At 39.4% G+C, this 25,318-nt stretch overlaps 1 protein-coding gene across 1 annotated transcript; it reads left to right on the top strand.

Moving 5' to 3' along the window:
* The first annotated feature begins 15,435 nt into the window (after positions 1-15,435).
* skor2 (SKI family transcriptional corepressor 2) lies at positions 15,436-24,475 on the top strand. The gene is made up of 8 exons (XM_006795586.3): positions 15,436-17,418; positions 17,949-18,012; positions 18,742-18,819; positions 21,006-21,071; positions 21,227-21,325; positions 21,585-21,652; positions 22,616-22,679; positions 22,995-24,475. Exons 1-7 carry the CDS (start codon positions 15,436-15,438, stop codon positions 22,670-22,672), a joined length of 2,415 nt encoding a protein of 804 aa, XP_006795649.1. The 3' UTR covers positions 22,673-22,679; positions 22,995-24,475.
* Positions 24,476-25,318: the final 843 nt, after the last annotated feature.

Below are 25,318 nucleotides of genomic sequence, written 5' to 3'. Positions count from 1 at the left end.
CACCACTGACTGACAATGATCTGCAAACTGCAAACTGATCAGTTGTAAATGGCCAGTGATCTATGTAAATGTAAATCTAGATTATCTGTATTGAGAACAATTTACCCCTCATCCTACATCTTACCTGTGTGTCTATATTACTCAAATACTGGCACTATATCTAGTGACACAGTGGCAGATCATTATGTAAATGTGACAAATTTTCACTAATCATCTATATGCCACACGTATTTAGGTCCAGGTTTATAGAAGCGTGGAATACTTCAGGCCAGGTGCCAGATTAGCTCACAGGGTGAAGAAGCAGCCAAATGCCCGAAAGCTGAAATGCAGCAGCCTGAGTTTGAGTCAAACCCAAGGCCCCTTCCTCTTTCCCCACTCTCTCACCCTCCTGTCAGTTTCCACTATCTAATAAAGGTGAAGGCCCAATAATAATTAAAAATTCGGAATCAGTCAGTAGCTGGCATCTTAATCTAACTAACTACTAACTTCTAATTTTGCACAACCTTGCAAATCCTCTATCATCTGGACACTTCTCTTTATTATAATGCCTTGTAGAACAACCACATTGATCATTTTTTTGGTGCTGATCGAATCTGGGTAGTTTTAAACTGTCAGCTGTGCCTCTGCATTTTTGCTTTGGGGAATTGAAAGGGAACTTTGGATGTGGAAATGGCTACGACATCAGACTTAACAATCAGATAACAACATGTTCTCATCCCAGTATGACTAACACTCTTGTTTTATAAGAAGCCACTGCTGCCATCATAGTAATATGCACCAGGCGTCCTTTGGGTCTGGTGCCTTGGTACACTGATGGCAACAAGACTGGATGCAGAATTTTAAAATGTATGCATACAGTGGGGCAAAAAAGTATTTAGTCAGCCACCGATTGTGAAAGTTCCCCCACTTAAAATGATGACAGAGGTCAGTAATTTGCACCAGAGGTACACTTCAACTGTGAGAGACAGAATGTGAAAAAAAAAATCCATGAATTCACATGGTAGGATTTGTAAAGTATTTATTCGTAAATCAGGGTGGAAAATAAGTATTTGGTCAATAACAAAAATACAACTCAATACTTTGTAACATAACCTTTGTTGGCAATAACAGAGGTCAAACGTTTACTATAGGTCTTTACCAGGTTTGCACACACAGTAGCTGGTATTTTGGCCCATTCCTCCATGCAGATCTTCTCAAGAGCAGTGATGTTTTGGGGCTGTCGCCGAGCAACACGGACTTTCAACTCCCACCACAAATTTTCTATGGGGTTGAGGTCTGGAGACTGGCTAGGCCACTCCAGGACTTTCAAATGCTTCTTACGGAGCCACTCCTTTGTTGCCCGGGCGGTGTGTTTTGGATCATTGTCATGTTGGAAGACCCAGCCTCGTTTCATCTTCAAAGTTCTCACTGATGGAAGGAGGTTTTGGCTCAAAATCTCACGATACTTGGCCCCATTCATTCTGTCCTTAACACGGATCAGTCGTCCTGTCCCCTTGGCAGAAAAACAGCCCCATAGCATGATGTTTCCACCCCCATGCTTCACAGTAGGTATGGTGTTCTTGGGATGCAACTCAGTATTCTTCTTCCTCCAAACACGACGAGTTGAGTTTATACCAAAAAGTTCTACTTTGGTTTCATCTGACCACATGACATTCTCCCAATCCTCTGCTGTATCATCCATGTGCTCTCTGGCAAACTTCAGACGGGCCTGGACATGCACTGGCTTCAGCAGCGGAACACGTCTGGCACTGCGGGATTTGATTCCCTGCCGTTGTAGTGTGTTACTGATGGTGACCTTTGTTACTTTGGTCCCAGCTCTCTGCAGGTCATTCACCAGGTCCCCCCGTGTGGTTCTGGGATCTTTGCTCACCGTTCTCATGATCATTTTGACCCCACGGGATGAGATCTTGCGTGGAGCCCCAGATCGAGGGAGATTATCAGTGGTCTTGTATGTCTTCCATTTTCTGATGATTGCTCCCACAGTTGATTTTTTCACACCAAGCTGCTTGCCTATTGTAGATTCACTCTTCCCAGTCTGGTGCAGGTCTACAATTCTTTTCCTGGTGTCCTTCGAAAGCTCTTTGGTCTTGGCCATGGCGGAGTTTGGAGTCTGACTGGTTGAGGCTGTGGACAGGTGTCTTTTATACAGATGATGAGGTCAAACAGGTGCCATTCATACAGGTAACGAGTGGGGGACAGAAAAGCTTCTTACAGAAGACGTTACAGGTCTGTGAGAGCCAGGGATTTTCCTTGTTTGAGGTGACCAAATACTTATTTTCCACCCTGATTTACCAATAAATTCTTTACAAATCCTACCATGTGAATTCATGGATTTTTTTTTCACATTCTGTCTCTCACAGTTGAAGTGTACCTCTGGTGCAAATTACTGACCTCTGTCATCATTTTAAGTGGGGGAACTTGCACAATCGGTGGCTGACTAAATACTTTTTTGCCCCACTGTAGCAGTGGCATGAATCAAATGTTTGTCTACTAAAAGACTTTGCTGCTTGGATACCTTCACGGGTCTCCAATTTTAATTGCTGATTTTCTTTCTTTGTTTTCAAGTTTAAACTACCAAGTTACAATTGGGATCAAAAACCTCATATACAGCAAACACTGATTAACTCCCCCAAACCTAATCAAAACTTTTGTAAGTCTTGTACTTATGTGACAATAATGAACTACATATGAATGACCCTTAGTAGGTGACAAGTATAGCTGTTTTTATTATCTTCTTTCTGTATAACATCTGTCGGTAGGTATTGAAATATCCTAAAGATTATATCAGTGTTTGGGGCAAAATAATCCATCAAAAATAGAGGTGGAAAAACATCTTGTTGGACCTCATGTTTGGCACTGTGTTTTGGGGGATACTTAAGTCAATGAGCATATCCTGTGGTGTGTGTGCGTGTGTGTGTGTGTGTGTGTGTGTGTGTGTGTGTGTGTATGTGTGTGTGTGTGTGTATGTGTAAATGTGCACATGTGGCACATGAGCTTGTTTGGATGTCATCATCAAAAACAACAAAGGCTTATGTTTCTGTCATCATTAACGCCCTTAACTCTGTCAGATCACTGCCATGCGTCCCTAATGTCTCTCAGTTAATCCCTTAGTTCACACAATGTTGTACAAGGGTATTAGTGCATCGGTGGTACGAGATCAGGCACAATAATAATAACAATAATAGCAAGAAAAACTGTTTTTGATGCTGAGCTTTAATATGGGGGGATCAGGACATCACAAACAATACAGATGTAAAATTGATCCATATGTGGCACTCTTGATCTCATTTAGGGGGGAGAGAAGAAGTTGTTGGTCTGTCATTAAAAAAAATGTTTTGATCGAGCGATTAAATGTGAATTTGTCATTTTTAGTGTAGTTGCATATTAGCTATATCATTAGTTGTGCTGAAATCGTCACATTGTTTTACTTTAAATACATTTTCCTTGAAACTAAATTTTGGGACAAGTTAATTAGAAAGTTACCAAAAAGTTATTAAAATATTTGAGCCTGAATAATTTACTTTGTAATAAAGAAAGTGTTTTCAGGAAATAACAGGCTGTACATGTTATTTCTTATCTTTAAAACCCGCTGTGTGAGTTTTAATCTCTGGCTGCATGTGTACGTACAGTACGTGTGTCACATTGCCCGCCTATCTGTGTCCTGCATATGCGATTCAACTTAAGCCAACCTCTTTCACACACACACATACAGAGTGAGAGAGAGGGGGAAAGGCAGCTAATATTCATTGTTATTTAAACACCAGAGCAGATAAGCAGCTGAACAATAATTATTTTCTGGAACAATAATTATTACCATTTAATTCTGTTGTTTACCATTTTGCCCAGTGGCCCATCTTTAAAAGCCAGCCTCTATCTATAATGACAAGCCCTTGAGCAGAACTACATTTAACACAAATATCAAATAATTAAAAATCAAATAATTGAAAAGTAAAGGTGTGGCTTTTTTTTAACATTAATTGTCTAAGAATTTGCAGGCTGGTTCTTCTCAGTAGACTGCTTTTGTTCTTGTTTGTTTTTCCATAATTTGCAGCGCAGTGAGTGCGATGAGCATTGCTGGAATCGCTTTGTGTGAACTCATATTTGTGTTTTGTCAAAAAGTGTATTGTTTTAAAAAAAAAAAAATCCATAGAAGTTGGATTGTTATTTTAGTAGATGTTTAAGTAACAGGGCTTCTAGTTATTAAAATGACTTGTATCTGCTCCAAAGTTAGTTGACTGGTTTATATTTTATCTAAGACTTATGGCACTTGATCCATAAGTGCAGACAGATTTATATTTTTAAATTTATTGAGACTTGCTGCCTTATGGCCAATTACAAAAAGCTCTTTCTAGCGCATGACTTGACAAAAAAGCAGCAAAACAACATAAATAAAACTACTATAAATAATAATGTTTGTGATCATGGCTGATTTTGATTTTACTGCCTTAGTTTCAGTCCTCATATTGTGCATTCTGCCTCATTGTCACACTGCTTACTGTGGAGTAGCAAACAAAGCTGAAGCCGTCATTAAAGTATATTTCAAATCCAAAAGAGATGCAGGTAAAACAGCTTGTCGAAAGGAATAAACATTTGTATTTGTGAAGGATTGCTGTATTTGTGCTTTGAGGCCTATCCTGTTTACTTTCTCTTTTTTTTTCAATAAAAGCAAGAGCAAAATCTGTTGTTTCCACTTTAATCTGTGATGTGAAGTTGTGTTTGTGAGTGCCTATGGATATGATCACCCCTGTACTGTATGTTTGAAAGGATTACAAGCCGGATCAGAGGATTACACAATTAAAGCTTGCCTGGGGTGAGGGAGGCACACGAATGTGATATTATGACAAGACGAACTGAGGTAAACTCACACAAACACATTGGCTTAGAATTATGTATTTGTTTCAAGTCATGCAAACACATGCCATTCCCCAAAAACATACAGTGTAGGTGTGTGGAAACGATAAGTGTCATAAAGACACTGTTAAATGTACCATTTGTAAGTGCCACGTAAAGCTAAAAAATATATATCTTTTTTCTTTATGTTTACTATTTGAATGTGTCCCTGACATGCTTGTCCTAACAACATCTTTATCTGATGCACTTTGAACTTTGCCCATCTATTGCATGGGACCTTAGTAAGTGCAGCGCAGAGTTTTTTGGTATTTAAAAGTCGTTTCTTTGTGACCTGTTTTCACAAGCTTGGCTGCTGCCATACTTTGTGTGTAGTTTGTCTTTGTTTAAACTCGGGCATGTATCTGTATGTGAGGAGTTAGGAGTGACACCAGGATTGAATGGCACTGTTGAAGCACATATTTGATTTCATTTGACATGCAGTGAGGCAGCTCAGCAAAGGGCAGTATATTCAAGTATATGCAATATTAAGCTAAATGAATTTTGTATTGAATAGCGTTCAAAACAATTAGGCAAAGCATGTGAAAAGAAAGTGGGTCATAAGCTGGGCCAGAGTAAGCTCCGTTTATTCAGCAAAACCAAATTGTCAAAGTGTGACTGTGTGGCAAGCAGAGGTTCGACCCAAATGCAGGACTCCAGAGGTGAAACATGAACTTAAACAGCTTTATTGCTGAGAACCACAAACTCAATCACAAAACAATAAACTTCTGGCGTGGTAACTAAGCCGCAAAACATGAAGCACACAGCACAGGGGGGAAACATGGCGGAAGGACATGAAGACTGACTACACAGCATAACGAGAGGATGGGCAACAGGTGGAAACACAGCAGGAACAAATCTGACTAACTGAACAGGGGAACCAAAACAACATAACACACTAAGGAGTGTGCTAAAGATAGAACACAGAGACAATGAATGTGAAATGACAACAAGACTGACAAACACAGGAAACACTGAGGACAACACACAAGGAAAACACTGAGGGAGCTAAACCAGCACCAATAGGGATAAACAAGAAAAACTAATACATATAAGAAATACTAAACTAGAAAATATGAGTCTAGAAACACCATAACGATTAGTCAAGAAATCCATAAACACAAAGCAATTGATTAATGACCCAGAACCATGACAGAAATTGCTTTTAGAATTTATTTTCCTTGTGTTTTTCCATGTGGTATTTTTTTCTTATGAGGAACTGTTTCAAGGAGGATCAAATGTTTACATTTCTTTCAAAATGACTCTTAATGTATGAAAAAGTCCACTACACCACAATGGGATGATTTGATCTTTTACTTACAGAGATGATTAAATATTTGTGGGCAAATGCATGCTGATCGAGAACAATGCTGATCGAGGTCAATGATGGCTGTTTCCCTTTATTTTTTCTTTATTTCACTTACTCTGTTTGATTCCCTTCTTTCTTTTCTCGTCTTTTATTTATCCCCTCCATCCTCGTATCCCTCTCTATGTTGTCTGGTGATTAAGAGGTAGTTTAACCTCTAGTCCTCATTAATTATAGACGAATAGAAAAAGCCTGGGTTGTTCCACTTCCTGTCTGTAGCACTAATAGAGCCCTTAACATTCACATTAACATAGCTCTTGTTTACTCAGGGAGATAGACAGACAAGTCAGAAACATGGCCGAGTGGAAAGATGAGACACACAAATGCACCATGTCAATAGCGTAATGCATGCAAACTGCATGAACAAGCCTATGTGGGCACCTGAGTATTACACCCACATGTGTGCGATAACGCATTTAAAAATGCTCCTTAAAGCAGCCTCCACTCCTCTTCACTTCTGGGATACTGGATGTGACCATGGGCAGACTCCTAATTGTTTTCTGTAAGTTGCAGCATATGAGCTAAAAGGAATGTGTAAACACACCAGCCCACACACACACAAGGCAAAGATAATCATGATGTTAATCATGCCTTTTATTTTTAAATGCACTCATATCATTTTGGAATTAAGCTCTTGTACAAGGTTAAATGAGCAATCTCAATCTAAAAAAAAAAAATCTCCCTCTCTCTGTGTCTTTCTTTCTCGAACACACGCACACACACACACACACCTCTTGCTCTCATGCACGCACAGCAAGAAAATACTGTTTGCAGGCCTTATGGGACGACATTTGTGGTAATTCATTCAGAATCCATTTTAACACATTGTGCAGACCTAAGTGCCAATCTTCCTTTTTGGTGAGTTTCCATGATTTTATGTCCCATATAAAACGATGCAGTTTGCTCCACAATGGCCTATTTAAGTTACATTACCGCCGAATATCCCCCAGTAAAGAAAATTAAGCCGTGATACTGAGAGATCATCTTGGTTAGTTATCTTCTCCCCGCCGAGATGTGTCGCTTTGACACCCCACAGAGAGAGCTGAATGATTCTCTTGGACGAGAGATAATAGTCTTGTAGTGCGTTACTTGCCTAAGACCTCTCTTTCTCTTTCCCTCCCTCTCTCTCTCTGCTTCTTTTCTACCTTTTAACAAACCTAATCCAAAAGACTTTTATAATTTAAGTTGCATAATGCTGTTATAGTAATTATCTAACACATCTATGGGTTACACAAGACAAACAATATCGCAACTTTACATAGTAACCTCTAAGAATCATAAAACAAATTTGTCAGGAGTGTGAAAAAAACATGATAATGAAGCTGGTGAAGTCACTGTTACTTCCTTTTGTCTTTTCTTTTTGTTTTTCCACTTTTAACTTGCACTGCTTAACATCATGAGAAAAATCCCCCAAATGCTCCAGTGTAAAAAAAAAAAAAACACTCAGGAAGGGTGTTTCTAAATCCTGTTTCTGGATTATATTTGTAAACACACACAAACAGTCTAAATGTACCATTAGTTCTACTGACTTGCTACTGCTTCAAAAGCAGCCTGCATCGCATCAATCTGAGCTATATTCAGAAGATAAAACATTTAAAGAACAATACCGGTGGTTTTACATGTTTTAGCTCGTTAACCATGAAACGTATTATGAGCACTGCGTTACTGCAGACAGCTTTCTATAGCATAAGTTTTTAATAGATTTCCCAGCTTAGAATGGTATCCACACTTCCCATGAGGGCGAAAGACTTTTATCAAAACTGTCCCACTTCTCCAGTCCATTATGATGCGATGATAATGCAGCTTTGACCACAAAAATAAAACCAGCTAAACGGCCAATAAAATACATTTCCCATGTCAACAAGCTCTTAAAGTCATCCTTTTGGTGGAAAGTGCACGTACCATTGTGCTCTAGCTTGTGCACAAATGTGTCAAACAAACCGAGAAAACGATAACATCAAGCCTGCAAAGATGGACACACACACACACCAACACACACTCACACACACAAGCACGCACGCACACACAGCCCAGCCCCTTCTGACCTTGCAGGCTCTCTGCTTGGCTTTAAAGCGCACTGTAGCGCCCAGCAGTCTGCCTGCACTGCAGAGCTAATTGGCTTCAGCTCAGTGTTCACTGTTAACGTCTCATTACTCATTCCACTTAAAATAACTTACACGAGTTTGCTTGTGTTCAGGGGTCATTAAAAGTCAAGCAAGCCTTTAATTATGGATCTGAGTCATTCAGTAAATAAAACTGTATCTTCCTACAGCTCCAAATTGTACAGTATCCTTTTTTTAGTCCTTCCTAACATACCTGTTCACACAGTGAATGCTCTGAAGGACCAAACATCGGTGAAACTTGAGATAATCATGGAAAAACTGATAAGGCTGATAAGTTGATAAAATATTAAATGAAGGAACTCCAGGTGGGACTTCCACAAACATACTTCAAAACTTAGGTCACACTCGCAGATGAGTAAAAGCTAACAAAGAGCAGCGTAACAAATTAACAGCAGAAGTGGTCAACTTCTTCTCATAAAACAACCTCTTTTTAAATAAACATACATTCATATGGAGACTCAAATCAGCAAGAATTATATTGTGAAAGATTATAGAAAGTATATTTGAACACACTCTGCTGTCTCAGAGGAAGCTATGTTTGTACTTCCTTAATTAATTAAATTAACAGTGCAAGGGTTGTTTTGTTACAAGCTGTACTTGAACACAATGAGGGCCTCTGCACATATCTGAAGCAAGTAAAACATAGCATTGGTTATTTACACCTGCATTTGGCTGAAATGAATCTGCAACTTGAAGGACCAGGTAATTATGCAGATTCATGTCAGGAATAATATTATTAGGACTTAGAAAGCTACAGTATAGACACACTAAATTAAATTGTGTTTTGGGACTTTCTTTACTTAAACATTTGCACTAAATTTAACACCTTTTTGGGACTACGTTTTATTGCTATGTCAAAGCAACGTTCACACACACAAATCTCTGCAGAGCAGGCGCGCACACAAAATATGATCAGATGAATGAGTATAAGGTTAGCCTGGAAAAGAAGGTGGTGAATGTCTAAAAGGTGAAAACAAACCAGCGAGAACGTACATGCGCTTATTTACAAACGATTTAAAAGAGCGATGTGCCTTTTTGCTTGATTAAAAATTATTTTCTGTGAACATTGAGTCACGTGAATTTGGCACAATTATCATTTCTCAATAATTCACTGGCTAATGTTCCAGATCTCCGATGAAATATGGGAACCTTTAGTTGTTGGTCTGTTCTGCTAATTGGTACAAGCGCCTCGGGCAAGCTCACATCTAACAAACTGAGGACAGCATCACTCACAGGGCTGAGTCTTGATACGGGAGCAGTTTAAAAATAGAACCATGACAAATAAAATCTAAATTAGAACAGATGGCACCTGGAGTTGATGATTTACACCCACATATGAGAGCACTTGAAACATTAAGATTCCCACAGAAAAGAGAAAAAAAAATCGTGTAATACGTAAAAAGAAAAACTGTTTTTGGCCCACGGCTTTAAATAGGCGTAAAGATTCGGTGTAATAATCTAACCTAATAGGCTGTGACAGGGCAGCACTAATGCTGTAAATAGACCAGCACTGTTTCGGTATTCTTTTATTCTAGTCATTTATTTAAACTGGCAAAAAAAAATAAAAAAGTTAAAAAAGTTAAACAAATTAAAAATATATATATAGAAAAAAGCCAATATAATGTTAAACTTAATTACTTTTTCGTATTTATTTAACATGTGTGTTAATTGTAATGCACTGTAAATCTTCACTGCAGAACTCAGTCGAAGGATTCAGTAGAAGACGCGAGGCATTAAGTGAGGATTTAAACTGGGGAGTGCAGGACGAGTGTGCGCCATATTGTAGCCTACATCTGCCTCTAAATCCGCAATAAATTAATATAAGCTCTGGTGAGTTGTTACAGAACCAACGTGAATATATTTTGTGGTTAAATATCAGTTTTGTCTTAGATGCTGTCTCGTTTAAAAACATAAATAAATACAATATTCGAACAGCTTGAAGTAGGATGGATCTGAATGGCAGTTTTAAAATTTTTAAAATACATTTTGTTCTTGTACTTACAGAATGAGGGTTACTAATAAAATAATGAAAATCAAATCGATGCTGTGGGGTACTTCAGTCTTGATCCAGTGCCTTTTGAAAAAAGGAGGTGATGCATCTCAGTACGGTAATCACTCACCCGGGGCATGTTTCACTTATTGACAGATTTGATGTTAAATGTCTCAAGATCACTTAGTGTTGTAGCTCTTAATTTATTATGTTTTTGGACGTGCAGCACTCGCTCTCCTTTTTTTTCATCCAGCTTTGACCCTCCGAGGTCACACAAGCATTTTTTTTCCTTTAACCGCAAGATTAATTTCTCAGTAGGGCGACCGACTAATGCATTACGAAAAAAAAGTGAAATGTATTCCAACGGGACTAATAGCTCTATTGTATTCCAATACGTCTTTTCCTGCTTCACATGGTTTAGTCATGCTCGGATTTTGATAACATGTCAGAGACATCTCTGTCCTGGAGAAGGAAAGTTAACCCAACAAACGAGTAGCCATTCATTTACTTCATTGCTGTTTATCTGCGCATTATTAGTGAGACCAATAGAAAACAAATACATCCACACATAAAAGTTATTTCATATTCTACATTATTTCACATTCTGCAGCAAATTGCCACATATTTATTTTAAATATCTGGTAACCACGTGGTAAACATAGATAATATAATCATATCTAAATTTTTATTATTTTAAATAGGCCACCTTTGGATAGGATGTTACGTAAGTGTTTGCCAAAACGCATTTCTGAAGCAAGATTGAGTATCAGTTCTTGAAGGTAGGCCTACTTTACCTGGTTTTTACACTCTTTTATTCCCCTCGCCCCCTATTGTGACGTCACCAAGCACCATAACTGCGGCCTGTGCGTGACTCCGCTCTTTGCCCCCCCTTTCCTACCAGCCCCAACCCACCTCTTGTCCCATTGCAGAGTGTTCCCGTGGCGTCCGTCCGCGAGACAAAAGCACGCGCAGTGACATCCTAAATTGGTTTGAAAAGGAGCAGATGGGGCTCTCGCTCTCCTCTGTGTCGCACACACACACACTGGCGCGCACGGATTTAAAGCAGAGCCTAAAAGCGATTCTGTCATGTTTATCAAGATGCTATTGAGAAAAGATTGGGCGAGAATAAATTACAGGCAATCTCAGTATCCGGCAGCCTTTTAACCAGACTGACAGTTGCTCAGACAGATGAATGCGTAATTTGAAATTCGCAAGGAAGAAGTTGGATTAAAAGCGGGCTTTCCAAAACTTTCAGTGTTGATGACTTTTATGAATTATCTGATGGTGTGCAAGGAAATTAATGGGTGACATGAAAGTAAAAATCTGGGGACTGGATGTCTCTCGACTATGTTAAGATATGTCGAACGTTACAACATTTTATGTGTAATTTAGACAAAATAAAATATTAGTCCGCACTGCAGCTTTTATTTATTCAGGCAATTCGGAGCAAATAAAGATCCCTGCGTGTTTTGCCCCCGTGGTAATTATTTATTTCACCTTCCGACAACTAAGATAATAATAAAAGTGGGGATAAAATGCATAATTTATTCCAACCTTCGTGTCTTTTCAAAAACATTCTGCTAAAAAGTTCCTTAGAAGTTGAGATACCTCAGTTATAATTTGCAGTTCAGAGACAAACACACCTGTGTTGATGTTTAACATGTGTGCAGTTTGCTTTCTGAGACTGGTCTCTTTCTTATTTCCTACATAAATTTTCCATCCTGCCCCATGACGAGCCACAGAAGAATCTGTCCTGAGAGCAACTTTGTTATCAACGTGTCTTAATTAACAAGGACGATCAGTATTTGGAACTAGGACTTCCCCATGAGTGCACTCGCATGAAGAGTTAAACGAGATCGTTTTGCGGATAACTTCAGATAAATGTGAGGCCGCTAGTATCTGGGTTATGAACTTCATATTTAGGTCTTCGCTTCACATGTGTAATTTGCCTGCATATTTTTAGTGGAAGGAGTAATTCAGCAGTTGCAAAAACACCTGCTTCGGAGCTTGGAGTAAGGGTTTGGTAACAAATGCTCTGAACCCCTCCCCCGGGAACACTTATCCGATCCCTCTGCTGAAATTTTTTAAGGGCCCTTATCAGGTGAATTGCACCTTTTATAGCATCGTGTGTTAGCTGGGTGCTTCGGTGAGCCTCGGTTACAACATATGATATAGTTTGCAGTGTGCTTCCTGCTGCCGTTTAAAAGTCCTGGAAACGACCTGCACATGTTTAGACAGTCATATTTCCAAAAGCCTGCTCAGCGTTGAATGTGGGTATCAGCTGCCCTGATAGATATTATTCTGATCCTCAGACTGTCTGCCGGCCTGTCTGTCTGCTGTCTCAGCTTTTATTTTTCCTTTCTTCGGCCCCCACGGCCAAGCTAGTGTTTTACTCCACACCATGTCTGTGTTTAAAAGCCATATTTCCAATTCAAGTCTCTTCGGCTGACCGTGTGTGCTGCCAGCAGTCTCTTTTAACATCAGTTTGGTGTTAATTAATTTGCAACTCGGGGTGTGCGTCCCGCGGACCAACAGCAGACAACCATCTGATGGCAACAGCTTGTAGCGTAGTTATGGTTGGTTCTGTGTGGAAATAACCACTTAAGCTGAAATTAATATTCATTAGGCCGATGATATGGTAAGTAAAATAGCTAAAATTGCGCCCCTCCTAAATCCTGGGTTTGTCTTTTTTTTAGTGTAGGTGGCTGTTTAAAGTTTGAAGGCGCACGCTCTGGACGCATTCCGGTGTCGTGCGTATGTTACCCTGGACCTCTGTGGCGTTAATTTGAGTTTTCCAGCGTTTCGCTGACAGTTAGGGAGACGTCATTTTAGCTGTTCTCTTGGACAGAGCGGCGCAGTGAAGGAAGGCGGGAGGTGGGAGGTCTGTGTGCGCGCGTGAAGGTGTGCGGGTGTCTGTCCCGGATGGTGGGCTGAGCTCGCGCCACACGCCAATCAAACTCGAGGCAGGTGTGCTGCCGGGTGAGAGAGAGAGCGCGCGAGGGAGAGAGAGAGAGAGAGGGAGAGAGAGGAGGGGGGATTAGGACTGCGCGAGGTGTCTCAGAAAAGGGAATAAAGCCGGCGCGAGCGCCGCAGTTTACTCACATCATGAGCAGGCTCTCTCCACAGTTAAAAAGTAAATAAATAAAAAATAGCCGGTGCCGCTCCCACGTGTTTCCCGGATACAAGGTTTCTCGTTTGTTTGTTTTTTTACGTGATAAAATGAGTCTTTTAAAGCTGCGCAGGATAAATCGATTTCTCTCGTGACGGGGATATTTTTGACGCGTTTTGGGATTTTCCCCAGAAGTCGAAGGTAAGGACTGCTGATCATTCCCTTACTCTGGTTAAAGTGTTGTAAAAGTGTAGACTGTTATCGATTTGTGTTACATGAACAGTGGGGACAGAGAACAAGCTTGTAAAAATGATTCGAAAATGCGATGCATGTATAACTCACAGTCCTCTAGATTTCCTTTGAATATATTGTTATTATTATGGCTTTTGTTGTTGTTGTTATTATTTTGTTGTTGTTGTTATTGTTGTTGTTTTAATTTTGTTCTACCGAAGTTAAACGTGAAACCCACTTGTGAAAACTTTAATGGAAGCATATGTGTTTTCGGCGAAAAAAAACAAAAAACAAACAGCATAAAAAAAAGAAAAGAAATATGTAAAGAAAAATTTTAATATAGTAAAAATTAAAGACGGACTGAATTCTTGAGTTAAAGTTCTGATATGCGGAGTCCTGCGTGTCGTCTTTATGCTGTACCTATGAGTAGTTAAATCAAACAGAAGAAGAAGAAAAACACCGCAGTTGTTTTACATTCTTAGACCCAGCGTCCTTTTTCTGTAATACGCAATGTAATTATTAAATTTCTTAGAATGTATAAATGTATTGTAATTTCTTAGCAACGATCTCTTTGATTTAAAATTTTGTGAAATGTTCGTAAAATATTATACCGGTTTTTAAAATATATCACAACTGTGTATGAATGCAGAACCAATATAAGACAGATGCGCTGTAAGTGAATTATGGAAATTTCTGACATGCAAATTTTCTGTTTCTAAAACAAGTAAAAACAATATATTTATAATACATTTACAAAAAATAACTTTTATTCTCAAGAAGCTCATATAAATCTCTTATTTTACACTATTCGTTATATTCAGTAATTATCATACTTAAAATATATGCAAAAATATAAGGTATATTAAAATAAACACAATAAATAAACACAATAAAAAGTACACGAAGTAACGCACGAATGGGATATCTGAAGTGCCACAGTTCTATTAAAGGCAATAAGATTGGCATCATATAAGCAAAGCCTTGTGAATGGTACAGAAATAATAATAATAACTATATGCAACCTTATTAAAATACCGTATGTGCTATTGGTGGTATTTACATTATTTTATTTTAAATTATTTTTAAATGATTCTTTTTTTAAAGTACACTTCACAGCAGTGCTTATGAAAGAGTGTTTCCTCATCCTCCTGAATCATTTTTCCCATTTGATAATTCAAAAATTCACAGGAGCCACATCAAGATATACCTCCTAAGCATTAAAAAATATATATTTGCTGTCATCAAAACAAGTAACAGCAATAATATTCCATCTGCACAATTCAGCTTCGATTTCTGTGCCCCTTATGAAATTGCAAGAATAGTCAGAAATTAAAATACATTAAAAATATTAAAATAAGCATTTAGCTGTGATGTCAAAATATTTCTAAATTAATTGTTAACTTTCTTAAAAAACAGACTTTGAAAGGGTAATCAGATACATTTAATTGTTAATGTTACATTTCACTGGATTTTTTATTTATTCTCTTTGCTCTCCGTTATCCACTTCTCTGTTATTTATTATTCTGAGGTATATTTATTTGGTCAAAGTGTATATTAAGTAATAAGAAACTCATTTCATATGGCTGATAATACAGGTAGAGAAGCGCTTGTAAACTGTTTTAAAAGGTTATTTATGAATTAATAAATGTTGAACTTTCTTTCTTTCTTTCTTTCTTTCTTTCTTTCTTTCTTTCTTTCTTTTCAGGTTTTTTTTAACTTTTTTCCGAGCATGGACAAGACTCATCTTTCAAGCCCTACTGATATCATAATGACAAGCTCAACAGGCCCCTACCAACAGGAACCCCTGACTCCACCCAGGCCCACCCATCACCACTCTTCATCCTCTTCCTTATCGTCACCCTCTCCTTCTTCTTCCTCCTCACCACTCAAACCCAACCAGGTTGGCCAGGTCTTCCTTTATGGCGTTCCCATTGTATCACTGGTCATAGATAACACAGAGAGACTTTGCTTGGCGCAGATTTCCAACACACTCCTCAAGAATTACAGTTATAATGAGATTCACAATCGTCGGGTGGCACTGGGCATCACCTGTGTTCAGTGCACGCCGGTTCAGCTGGAGATACTCCGAAGGGCCGGCGCCATGCCCATCTCGTCACGACGCTGTGGCATGATCACCAAGCGTGAAGCTGAGCGTCTGTGCAAGTCCTTTCTCGGAGAGAACACGCCGCCGAAACTGCCCGACAACTTTGCCTTCGATGTAACGCATGAGTGCGCCTGGGGTTGCCGTGGTAACTTCATTCCTGCACGCTACAATAGTTCACGGGCCAAATGCATCAAGTGTTCCTTCTGCAACATGTACTTCTCCCCAAATAAGTTTATTTTCCATTCCCACCGCTCAACACCAGAAACCAAATATACCCAGCCTGATGCTGCCAACTTTAATTCCTGGCGACGACACCTCAAACTAACTGACAAACATCCACCAGAGGAGTTAATTTATGCGTGGGAAGATGTCAAAGCTATGTTCAATGGAGGCAGCCGAAAGAGAGCCTTGCCCTCGTCTTCCCATTGTTCTGCTATGGGTCCCATGAAGAGTCTGTCAGGTTCAGTGGTGCCTCACGTAATGGGACCTGAGCTGGGTGCTCAGAAAAGAACCCGCTTTGAAGATGAGGATGATCTGGATGGAGGGAGTCTTTCTCCTCGTAAGACACCACGTAGTTACCCTGTCATTCCTGTCCCAAGCAAAGGTTTCGGCATGCTGCAGAAGTTCCCTCCTACATCACTCTTCCCCTCTCCTTATCCCTTTCCAGCATTTGGCCTCTGCCAGCAGAAAAAAGAGGACAGTGATGTGCCAGCTGGACAGAAAGGGGCAGGGTTGTCTGGTCTTTTATGGCCCGGTCGAAAAGACTCTTTTTATCCTCCTTTCTGCATGTTTTGGCCACCAAGAGCAGCAGGAGGAATCCCTGTCCCCACTTACATCCATCCTCAGCCCAGCACCCTCTCCTCCCTGACAGACAACCCCTCACTGAGGCAGGCCTTTCTGGATCTCTCAGACCCCAGTGAATCTGGAGCTGTGAGTGGAAATGGAAGTGGGATCAATGCAACTATGACTCCCAGTGGCGGATCCACCACACCCAAATCTGGGCTGTTTGACACAGAGTGTACAACAGTTACCACCGACCCTCGCCCTGTCACCTCAGAGGGCTGGCTCAAACTACTGGAGAACCCAACTCTCCAGTCAAGGAAGTCAAGCTATGGCTCTGCGTTCCGACCTGTCATCAAAGATGCAGAAAGCATTGCCAAGCTCCACAGCAATGGCGGAGGGGTCACTGGAGCAACGGATGAGGACTTTGTAGTCACCAGATCAGACCAACACCCGCGGCTATCACCAACTAGCAGTTGCAGCTATGGAAGTGAAAGTGGAGGTGATGGGGAACCGGAGGGAGCAGAAAGCGAGGAGGAGGGGGAAGTGGATGTGGAGTCATCAAAGCAAGATGATGAAGAGGAGGGGAGCTTTACAAACAGACCACCACAGACTCAAACCAACCTGTACCTTTCTGCGCTGAGTGACAATGCTGGAGAGGATAGGGGGAAAGACAGAGGGAGTGGTGCAATGTATCCCGGTACGTCCCCTCGATCCTCCTCAGATCCGATCCAGCAGGAGTCTCCCAGCCTGCCCACCTCCCCTCCTGCCAGCTTACCTCTCTCAAGCTCCACCCCACCTCACCGGGAGGACACAGCTTACAAAAACGTAAATATCCCCACAGGCCACTTTAGCTAATTATTATTTAAATGGTGCCGCAGTCAGGCAGTGGTGTGATCTGCATAAGCAGATTGATAGGCTGGTTTCTCCCCGTAGACATGAAAACAGTCACCTCACTCTGATACTAGCTAATAGGCCCAGGTGTGGCTTGTTTAATGGCCACGTTGTGTTCGTTCTCCCTCTGTCACCCCAGCTTGTTAGGGCAACTCTAATCTTTAACCTGTCGACTCCCATGTTAACCAGACCTCCAAGAGGAGGAGGAAGTAGAGGTTCAATTTTGACGATGGTTTTCTTTGGGGGGGTTGAACTATCATCTAGCAACATACTGCAGATTTATCTCAGTATTCATTTTGAGGAATAAAAGTCTCCAGTATATTGCAGATTAAATTAGTAGTAGTATTAGTATTATCAGTAATCAGAATCAGACTGCCCTGCCTCAGTGCATGTTCCAGTTTTTTAAATTTATTGTCTTATGCAACATGTAAATTAAATATTTATCAACTATATTTGATTTCCAGGTTCACAAAAACAGAGACGAAGGACTTCCTGCATATGCAACCAAAGACAATTCCAGCATTTCCGGTAAGCGCAAACGTTTTAATCTTTTGGAACAGTTTTTCATTTTAAAGTCTCCACAACACAGAACGCGGCATTGCAGAAATCTAATTAAATGCATTAGTTTTGAAACTGAAAAATAGTTGTTGACACAAAAGTTAAAAAGCACATTAAACATCATCCTTTTTTTTCTCCATCAAATTTGCAACAGCAAATAATATTTCATATATAATCTCCAGAAATCACTATATTGGTTGCATGGTTTGTTGGATGCTACATCTTCCACCCTGCAGTTGTTTTACGATGTCTCAGTTTCATCAAATGTTTTTTACACTGTTTCATCAAATAGCATTACACAATCTATTTCAGCAAACTGTTACTATTTGCTTCATCAGATGTCCGAGTCTGTTGTATTATAGCATCTTTGTTTCATTTATTGTCTGAGTGAGTGGTTTTATAGTGTCCCTGTGTTCCTGTGAGGCTCATATTCCTGTGACGTTTCATTTGCTCCTCTCATCTCCCACTCTGACCCTTTTCCCGGAGAAAATGTCTTCCCCGTGTTTTCTCGCAGTGCGTTGACAAACACACATGCGTACGCTCGACCATAGCTCCCAAATGCATACACACAAAAGAGACGCACACATCATGCGTACACTTAGTTATCTCCATGTGTCCGGATAACCAGCTCAGCCAATGGCCCTTACTGAATCTCTCTTCCTGTCTGTCTTCCTGTCTTTCGCTCTCATCTTTTCTCAGATGAAACAAAAGAACAGAATAGTTTCTTTGTACCAGAGACTGAGACGTCGGCCCCGGACTACTGGAGGGAGAACTCAGGTATAAAAACTCACGTTTTTGTATTTATTCTTTTTTTATAAGTGGTTGCAAAACAGCTACATTCAGATAGAACACAGAAAATAAACTAAAGGCAAAAGTTGAAACTGGCAAATCAGACACTGAAAGTATAATTATTGGGATGGAATGGGTACCGTCTGCTTATATTTGGTGTTTGATGACACTGATTATTATTTATATTAGAAAATAAACCTACTTGTGATTAAAATGCTGATTAAAAACTGACACTTTATGACTTTATTTGCAAAATGACACTGATTTCTTACACAAATGACATTCAGAACAGTTCAGTCAGTGAGGGAAAGCCTTTGACTCTTAAGCTTTATCCATCTCCATCTCCATGTCCTCTCAGATGGCAAGTTAAGGGATTCATATAAATACACACAGAGATGAAACAGCAGTGCAAAGCTGCCTCTTTCGCCGCTCTGCCACGGCTCCTCTCTTTAGTGGCGTTGTCGCTAGGGCTGTTACTCTTAGGGGGGCCGTTATAGTTCAACAAGAAAACATCAGCTCAGAGATAAGCAGCCGCGCTGGCAATCTCCATCCCAGACCCATATCGCCCCCGACATAATTGCCTTTTTTCCCCTTTCTCAGCGCAAAAAAACCTTTCCCGTTTGAAAAAGATCACAGCTTATTACCTTTTTATATCTGTCAGGAAGACATTAAAAGTGCTTTATGACATCTGTGCCAACATTTATATCTACCCCCCCGTTCCCTCAACCCCTACACGCACACACATCGTAATGATCCCTGTGCATAATGTATAATGTATTTCGAAAAATTACACGAAACAAATTAAATGAGACCACCTTTCCCCTGATTGCCAAACGTCTCCCTGGGCGGTGGGAAGCTCTACGTGATTAGAAGGCCTGATTCCTCCGAGTCCCTCCACCCCCCTCCACTGTCTTTAAACTCTCCCTCTGTTTCTAGGGAGAAAAAATAATCTAATTTTCCATTTATGTAATGCAAACCGCCTTGGCTTTGACTATTCACGGTTAATTGACTGTCAAACGAGGTTGTTATCCTCGGGCACTGTCTGCAAATTTGCTTGTCAAATGAGACAGAGAGAGGAGAGGAAAGGAGAGAGGAGAGGAGGAGAGAGGAGAGCTCTCTCTGTTCTAAATGAGAGAGAGAGAGAAGCATAGGGAGGCTTAAGGAGCCAGGACATGAAATGACTGGAGGAGGATACACATATCGAGGGTGCTCACTTGCTTCATTAAGGCGTTCAATGCCTCATTGTCACAATTCAGACATTAGCTCAAACACACACATGCATGCTTACCATGACAGACACTGGAAATCTGAAGGAAAAACACAGCATGTAATGGAGATATTTGTTCTGAGGATGGCAGACCTTTAAAGCAACAAGTAGATTTATCCTCCAGGAGTTAAAAACAAAAGACAAAACAGACAAAACATATATTTTATAAAACATTCACACTATTAACTGTGAGGATGTTTTTTTAACCATATTTATGGCTTTTAAATCCTGCTTTAGTTTGCAGGAACTACTTGTATTGGTCAAAAAACCTTAACTTTTGTTGTAAAATCAAAACTTTCCACATCTCCGCCCTTCTTCAGCTTTAACAGCCACCAGATGATTGACTCAAATCTCTCTGACTAGATTGGACGAAGCATGATATTACAATAAGAGGCGAGAACAGTAAAGCTCGTCATAGTCTCCGGTCATCATAAGTAGTTTCTATGAACTTGTACTGACACCTAGAGGCCAGAACATGAATTGCAATGCTTCACTTACAGCTGACAGGAGAAAATTCACAACTTAAGACGTGATGCATACAAGAGAGGAGGAAACTAAATTAGTCCATGACAAAATAAAACCAAGTAGTTCTGTCCAAATAATGGAGACTGCAGTTAAGCTGTTTTCCTGATCTAACAAACAGACCTAACCTACTTTGGGCGATCAAATGATGCCTGATGCTTTCACTTAACTTTACTTACATTTGTAGCTTTTCCCGTTGCTTTTGAATAACTGATTTCAAGATCATTTATAGTTTATGAGCATGGCCTTAAATTCATTATTTTTATTTGTTTGTTTTGTACTCATTTCCTGTTCATGGATCAAATCCCAGTTTAGTTAACAACAACAACAACATTTCAAATGTATGTAATTTCAAGTTTGGAATTAAGTCTCTTCATGTTTTCAGGCGATCAAAGCCAGGGTGCTGCTTCTCCTGTGCAGCTGAAAAAGGATGTTGAGAGCATGGAGAAAGGTAAGGCCTGTTTGAGCACATCTCAGCTGCACTGACCATAGAAAACTAGTAATCTATACTAGATGGACATTAGTGGACATTTGTGAGATTGTGAGAGAATATTTTAATGCAACCACTCTCATATTTTCCTTCTGCTTTCTTCTGTCCTTGTGTAGAAGAGCTCCAGAAGGTTCTGCTGGAACAGATCGACTTCAGGAGGAGACTGGAGCAAGAGTTTCACGCTTTGAAGGGCACCTCACCATTTCCTGTCTTCCGTAAGTCCGTTTTTTTCCCCCTTACCCTGATTTCCTTTTAGTTTCCATACTCTGAAGGGCAACTTCTCCTTTTCTGTCTTTCTTGCGGTCTCTTACATCTTTACCTTTATCCCCATTTTTACCTTTCAGTTTTTTATTTTCCCCGATTTTTTTGCTCAACCCTTTTCTGTCATCGGCTGTCTTTATCACTCTAATTTTCCAAAATGACAATACACGCGCCACCTAATCAAGGTTTGTTTTTATTGTACGCTAATTTCAGACAATTTTCAAGATCAGATGAAACGAGAGCTCGCCTACAGAGAGGAGATGGTCCAACAGTTACAGATGGTAAGACTACTAATGTTAGTGCTTAACACTGATGGAAATATGCTTTTAAACGACAAATTAAACACCCTTTTTTAGATACACAAATTAAAAGAAAATCTTCATGATTGCCTTAAAAAATGTCTGCAAGGATTTTGAGAAAAAATATAATTAAGACTAATTATGCAGTACTTACTAAAATACAGTGACATCACATCAACCGAAACAAAACAAAAAAATCAAATACCGATGAGTAAATGTGCCAGTCAATTCTCTGACTGCTAGAGATTGTATGCATACTTGGGAAATCCTTTCCATGGGTTAAAACAAAAACAAAAATTAAATGCTGAATAAATGAAGCCATCACTAGGACTTGACCGGACACATGCGTTTGCTTATTTGTCCATCAAAAGACAGAGCCAATCATCTAGTTTGTCTTTCACGGGTGAGAAGTTCCTTTGCAGCCATCTGAGTGTTTCCGTCGACATCAATCACTGGAGCAGCTGGCAGACAGGCTGACAGACGCTGTTTGTCTTTGTTTTCTGACACATGCCACCACTGTACACGCTTGTGTGCACACAGTGGCAAGGCGTGCGCCAAAACGCACACAAGAACATGCTGCATTCATGTAATCACAAAGGCAGGCAATTATGAATATGGGTTCAAGCTAATTTATAAGCCTGTATGTGCACACCAAATGCACATACTCACGTAAACAATTGACAAATGTGTCTAGAACCAGCAGATGGATCTGTCTGAGAGTAATGACACATTAATTTCACACAGACATGCAAATGAACTCCAAAAAATGTTTAATTTGTGTTGACAGACTTTTACTTTCACCAGCTTGGCTAGAGTTTTGGATTTTCATATTTCCACCAATGATAAAATCATAATAGTAAAGTTTACTTTAGAGAACCTTTTTCAGTGTTAAATGTATTTCTTTAGGAAGATTGTAATGTTTTATGTCTTGTTTTTGCCTTTCAGATTCCCTACGCAAACATCATCAGAAAAGAAAAGATCAGCTCCCATCTCAACAAGTAGCAAAGAGGTGAATATTTTTTCAGTAAATTTAAAATGAAGCTTGAAGAAATGTAAAAATAAATAGTTATCACATAAAAAGCTTTTGACAAGCTACACATTATTAAGCCTCATATTTACATCATAATAGAGATAATGGCAAGACAGTGAAATATGCTTAATTTTCATTTGATTGATAATAAACTGTCTTATAGCATTAACACATTTGGCATTACTGGCTAAATTTTATTATAATTTTCTGGGGTGATTCTAAACAATCAGTTAAATCAGTATGGCAAAACTCTTACCCTGAATGTAAAACTAATGTAATTTCCATTTTTTTTAGGATTAGCACACAGAAAACTGACAGAGACCATCACCGACAGAGAGGATGTGAAACTATATCATACATTATATTACTTTTCGTGGGACAGCAATTATTCTGCTGCTTCTTCGATATCACCTCTGTTAGTTGCTCTCTACACACTGCCTGCTAAGAACTCATGTGAGGCTGTGGGACATCATACTGGTAAAAGATTTCTAAAGTTTTTCCTCTTCTTCCCTGGTTCAAGTTCCCTAACTGAACTTAATTGACTGAAACCTGTGACACTGCGAGTGTGTTGGCAGTCACGTTCAAAGCATTAACCAACCGGGACCAAAGCAACCTCGGCCTTTGAGGACCACCAGGAAGGCAGTTGTAGATGTCAGAAAACTAATTTCCAGGCATAAAAAAAAGTAAATAAAGATTGGATGTTTTTATCTGCCCGTGGGCTCAGCTGTACATTGGCCAAACTCTGGATGAAAAAGGACTAAGATAGGTTGTATTTGTATCACCAAGTGATGGCCCTGAAGAGAAACAAGCACGACAACATTTATTTATTATCAACATTTGATCCCAAAGGGACTTCATCATGTTCAACTCTAATCCTTCCCTGTAAACACGAGCCACCACCACCAGTTTGTCAGTGGCTGGACACACACAACCTTGGTTTAGTATGTCAGATGAATTAAAATAAATAAATAAAGCACTTGAATTTACAATGGTACTATTACAACATGGCACCACAAAAAAAATGTCCACATATATATATATATATATATTCATAAATTTTGCAGTTTACAACTCTATTAACAGCATTTCAAAACCACCGTTTTTACCTTGTCCTTAATTAATGTCACATCTGATTATATTTAATACTTTATTTATAAAGTCAGAGTTACCTGAAATGATGTCCTGTGTCACATTAACTGCAGACTGTGTACCATATGGAACCGAACAGCTGTAAGACACAGTGAAGGTATGGTTCATTCTCCCAACAGACGTTTTCCTGTTGTAACGTCTTATGATTATCACTAAATAAATATTGCTGCCATCAGCTGCAGAATCTGCCTCGTTGTTTTGGAAATGAAAAACTCTGGACACGTGCTTTCTCTCCAGAAAGAGCATCTGACAGCAAAGGCCTGAAGTTCGTCAGTGTTGTATATTTATATGTAAATTATTTCACCTTATTGTATAAAATGTCATACATGTGAATACTGATCTTCACAGTCATTCTACCTATCTCTTTGTGTGTGTGTGCGTTTTGTTTTTGTTTTTTTGCTTTTTTTGTTTATTTATTTGAGTATCAACTCCTGAGACCCCAATTGTGATAATACTATTTATTATAATGTGAAATGAAAAAGAAAGAGACACAGGGGTGGTGGCGATGATGGTGATGTTTGAGCAAAATCAAAAAGAGCAAAAGTGACAACCCACTCATCTTGTTTATAAAATAAATGGACAAAGTTGTCATTTACTGAGAAAATGTTATCATTAGAAGCTGTTATTGCAGATGTATTTCAGAATGTTCTTGTAGTTTCTCTACTATTTATGTGTAAATTAAAAGTCTATATGAAAAACTGAATGTGGAGGACTAGTTCATGTTTGCGTGGATGGAGTCCCTTTACCCAGAGCATATTTACATGAAGTTCTTTCTGAAACTAAAAGCAGGCTGTTAAGAAGATCCCAGTTATTATATCTTCTGTGGTTCAGAAGATGAAGTGGGCTGTTGACTAGTCAGAAGTAAGTGTTTTTCTATATGTCAAACTGTCCTTCAGCAAGATACTGAATGCTCAGTGCATCCATCAGAGTGTGAGTGTGGAACTGTTACGTTAAACTTGCTTAGCCATAGAAAAAGGTGCTTGTGTAAATGTATGTGTGAATGAGTGAATCAAGTTTGCAATAAGCAAGCACTTAAGGATCTGCATGCATGCTTGTGTTGCCTCTTAAAGATGCTGTCAAAAAAACTTTAAAAAAAGGTAAGAGTGAAGTCAAACTGATTTATAAGACCAATTCAAAACAACAGCCGAACAGTTAAAATGACATAAAACAACAGGGCAGGTAAATCAAATGAAAATAGGATGGAAAAACACCAATAAAACAGTATAAGAAAAGAGTAATTGAGTGAAGTGGTCACTTAATATTAATTGCGTGTGTGTGTGTGTGTGTGTGTGTGTGTGCGTGTGTGTGTATGTGTGTGTGTGTTTTAAAAATATAATTTGGTGTTCAAAAAGAGAAAAGAAAATCAAAGTTTATAGAAAAAGAGATTTTAAAAGGTACCTTGTTATCTTGCTGTTATTCTTTTCAGGATTTTAGTATTGAATGAATGGAACTAAAAGTCCCCTTTTTGA

The sequence above is a fragment of the Neolamprologus brichardi genome, chromosome 7 (assembly GCF_056152115.1).
Source record: "Neolamprologus brichardi isolate AB-2024 chromosome 7, ASM5615211v1, whole genome shotgun sequence".
In the NCBI taxonomy this organism is placed as follows: domain Eukaryota; kingdom Metazoa; phylum Chordata; class Actinopteri; order Cichliformes; family Cichlidae; genus Neolamprologus; species Neolamprologus brichardi.
This window is presented reverse-complemented; position numbering and strand designations above follow the sequence as displayed.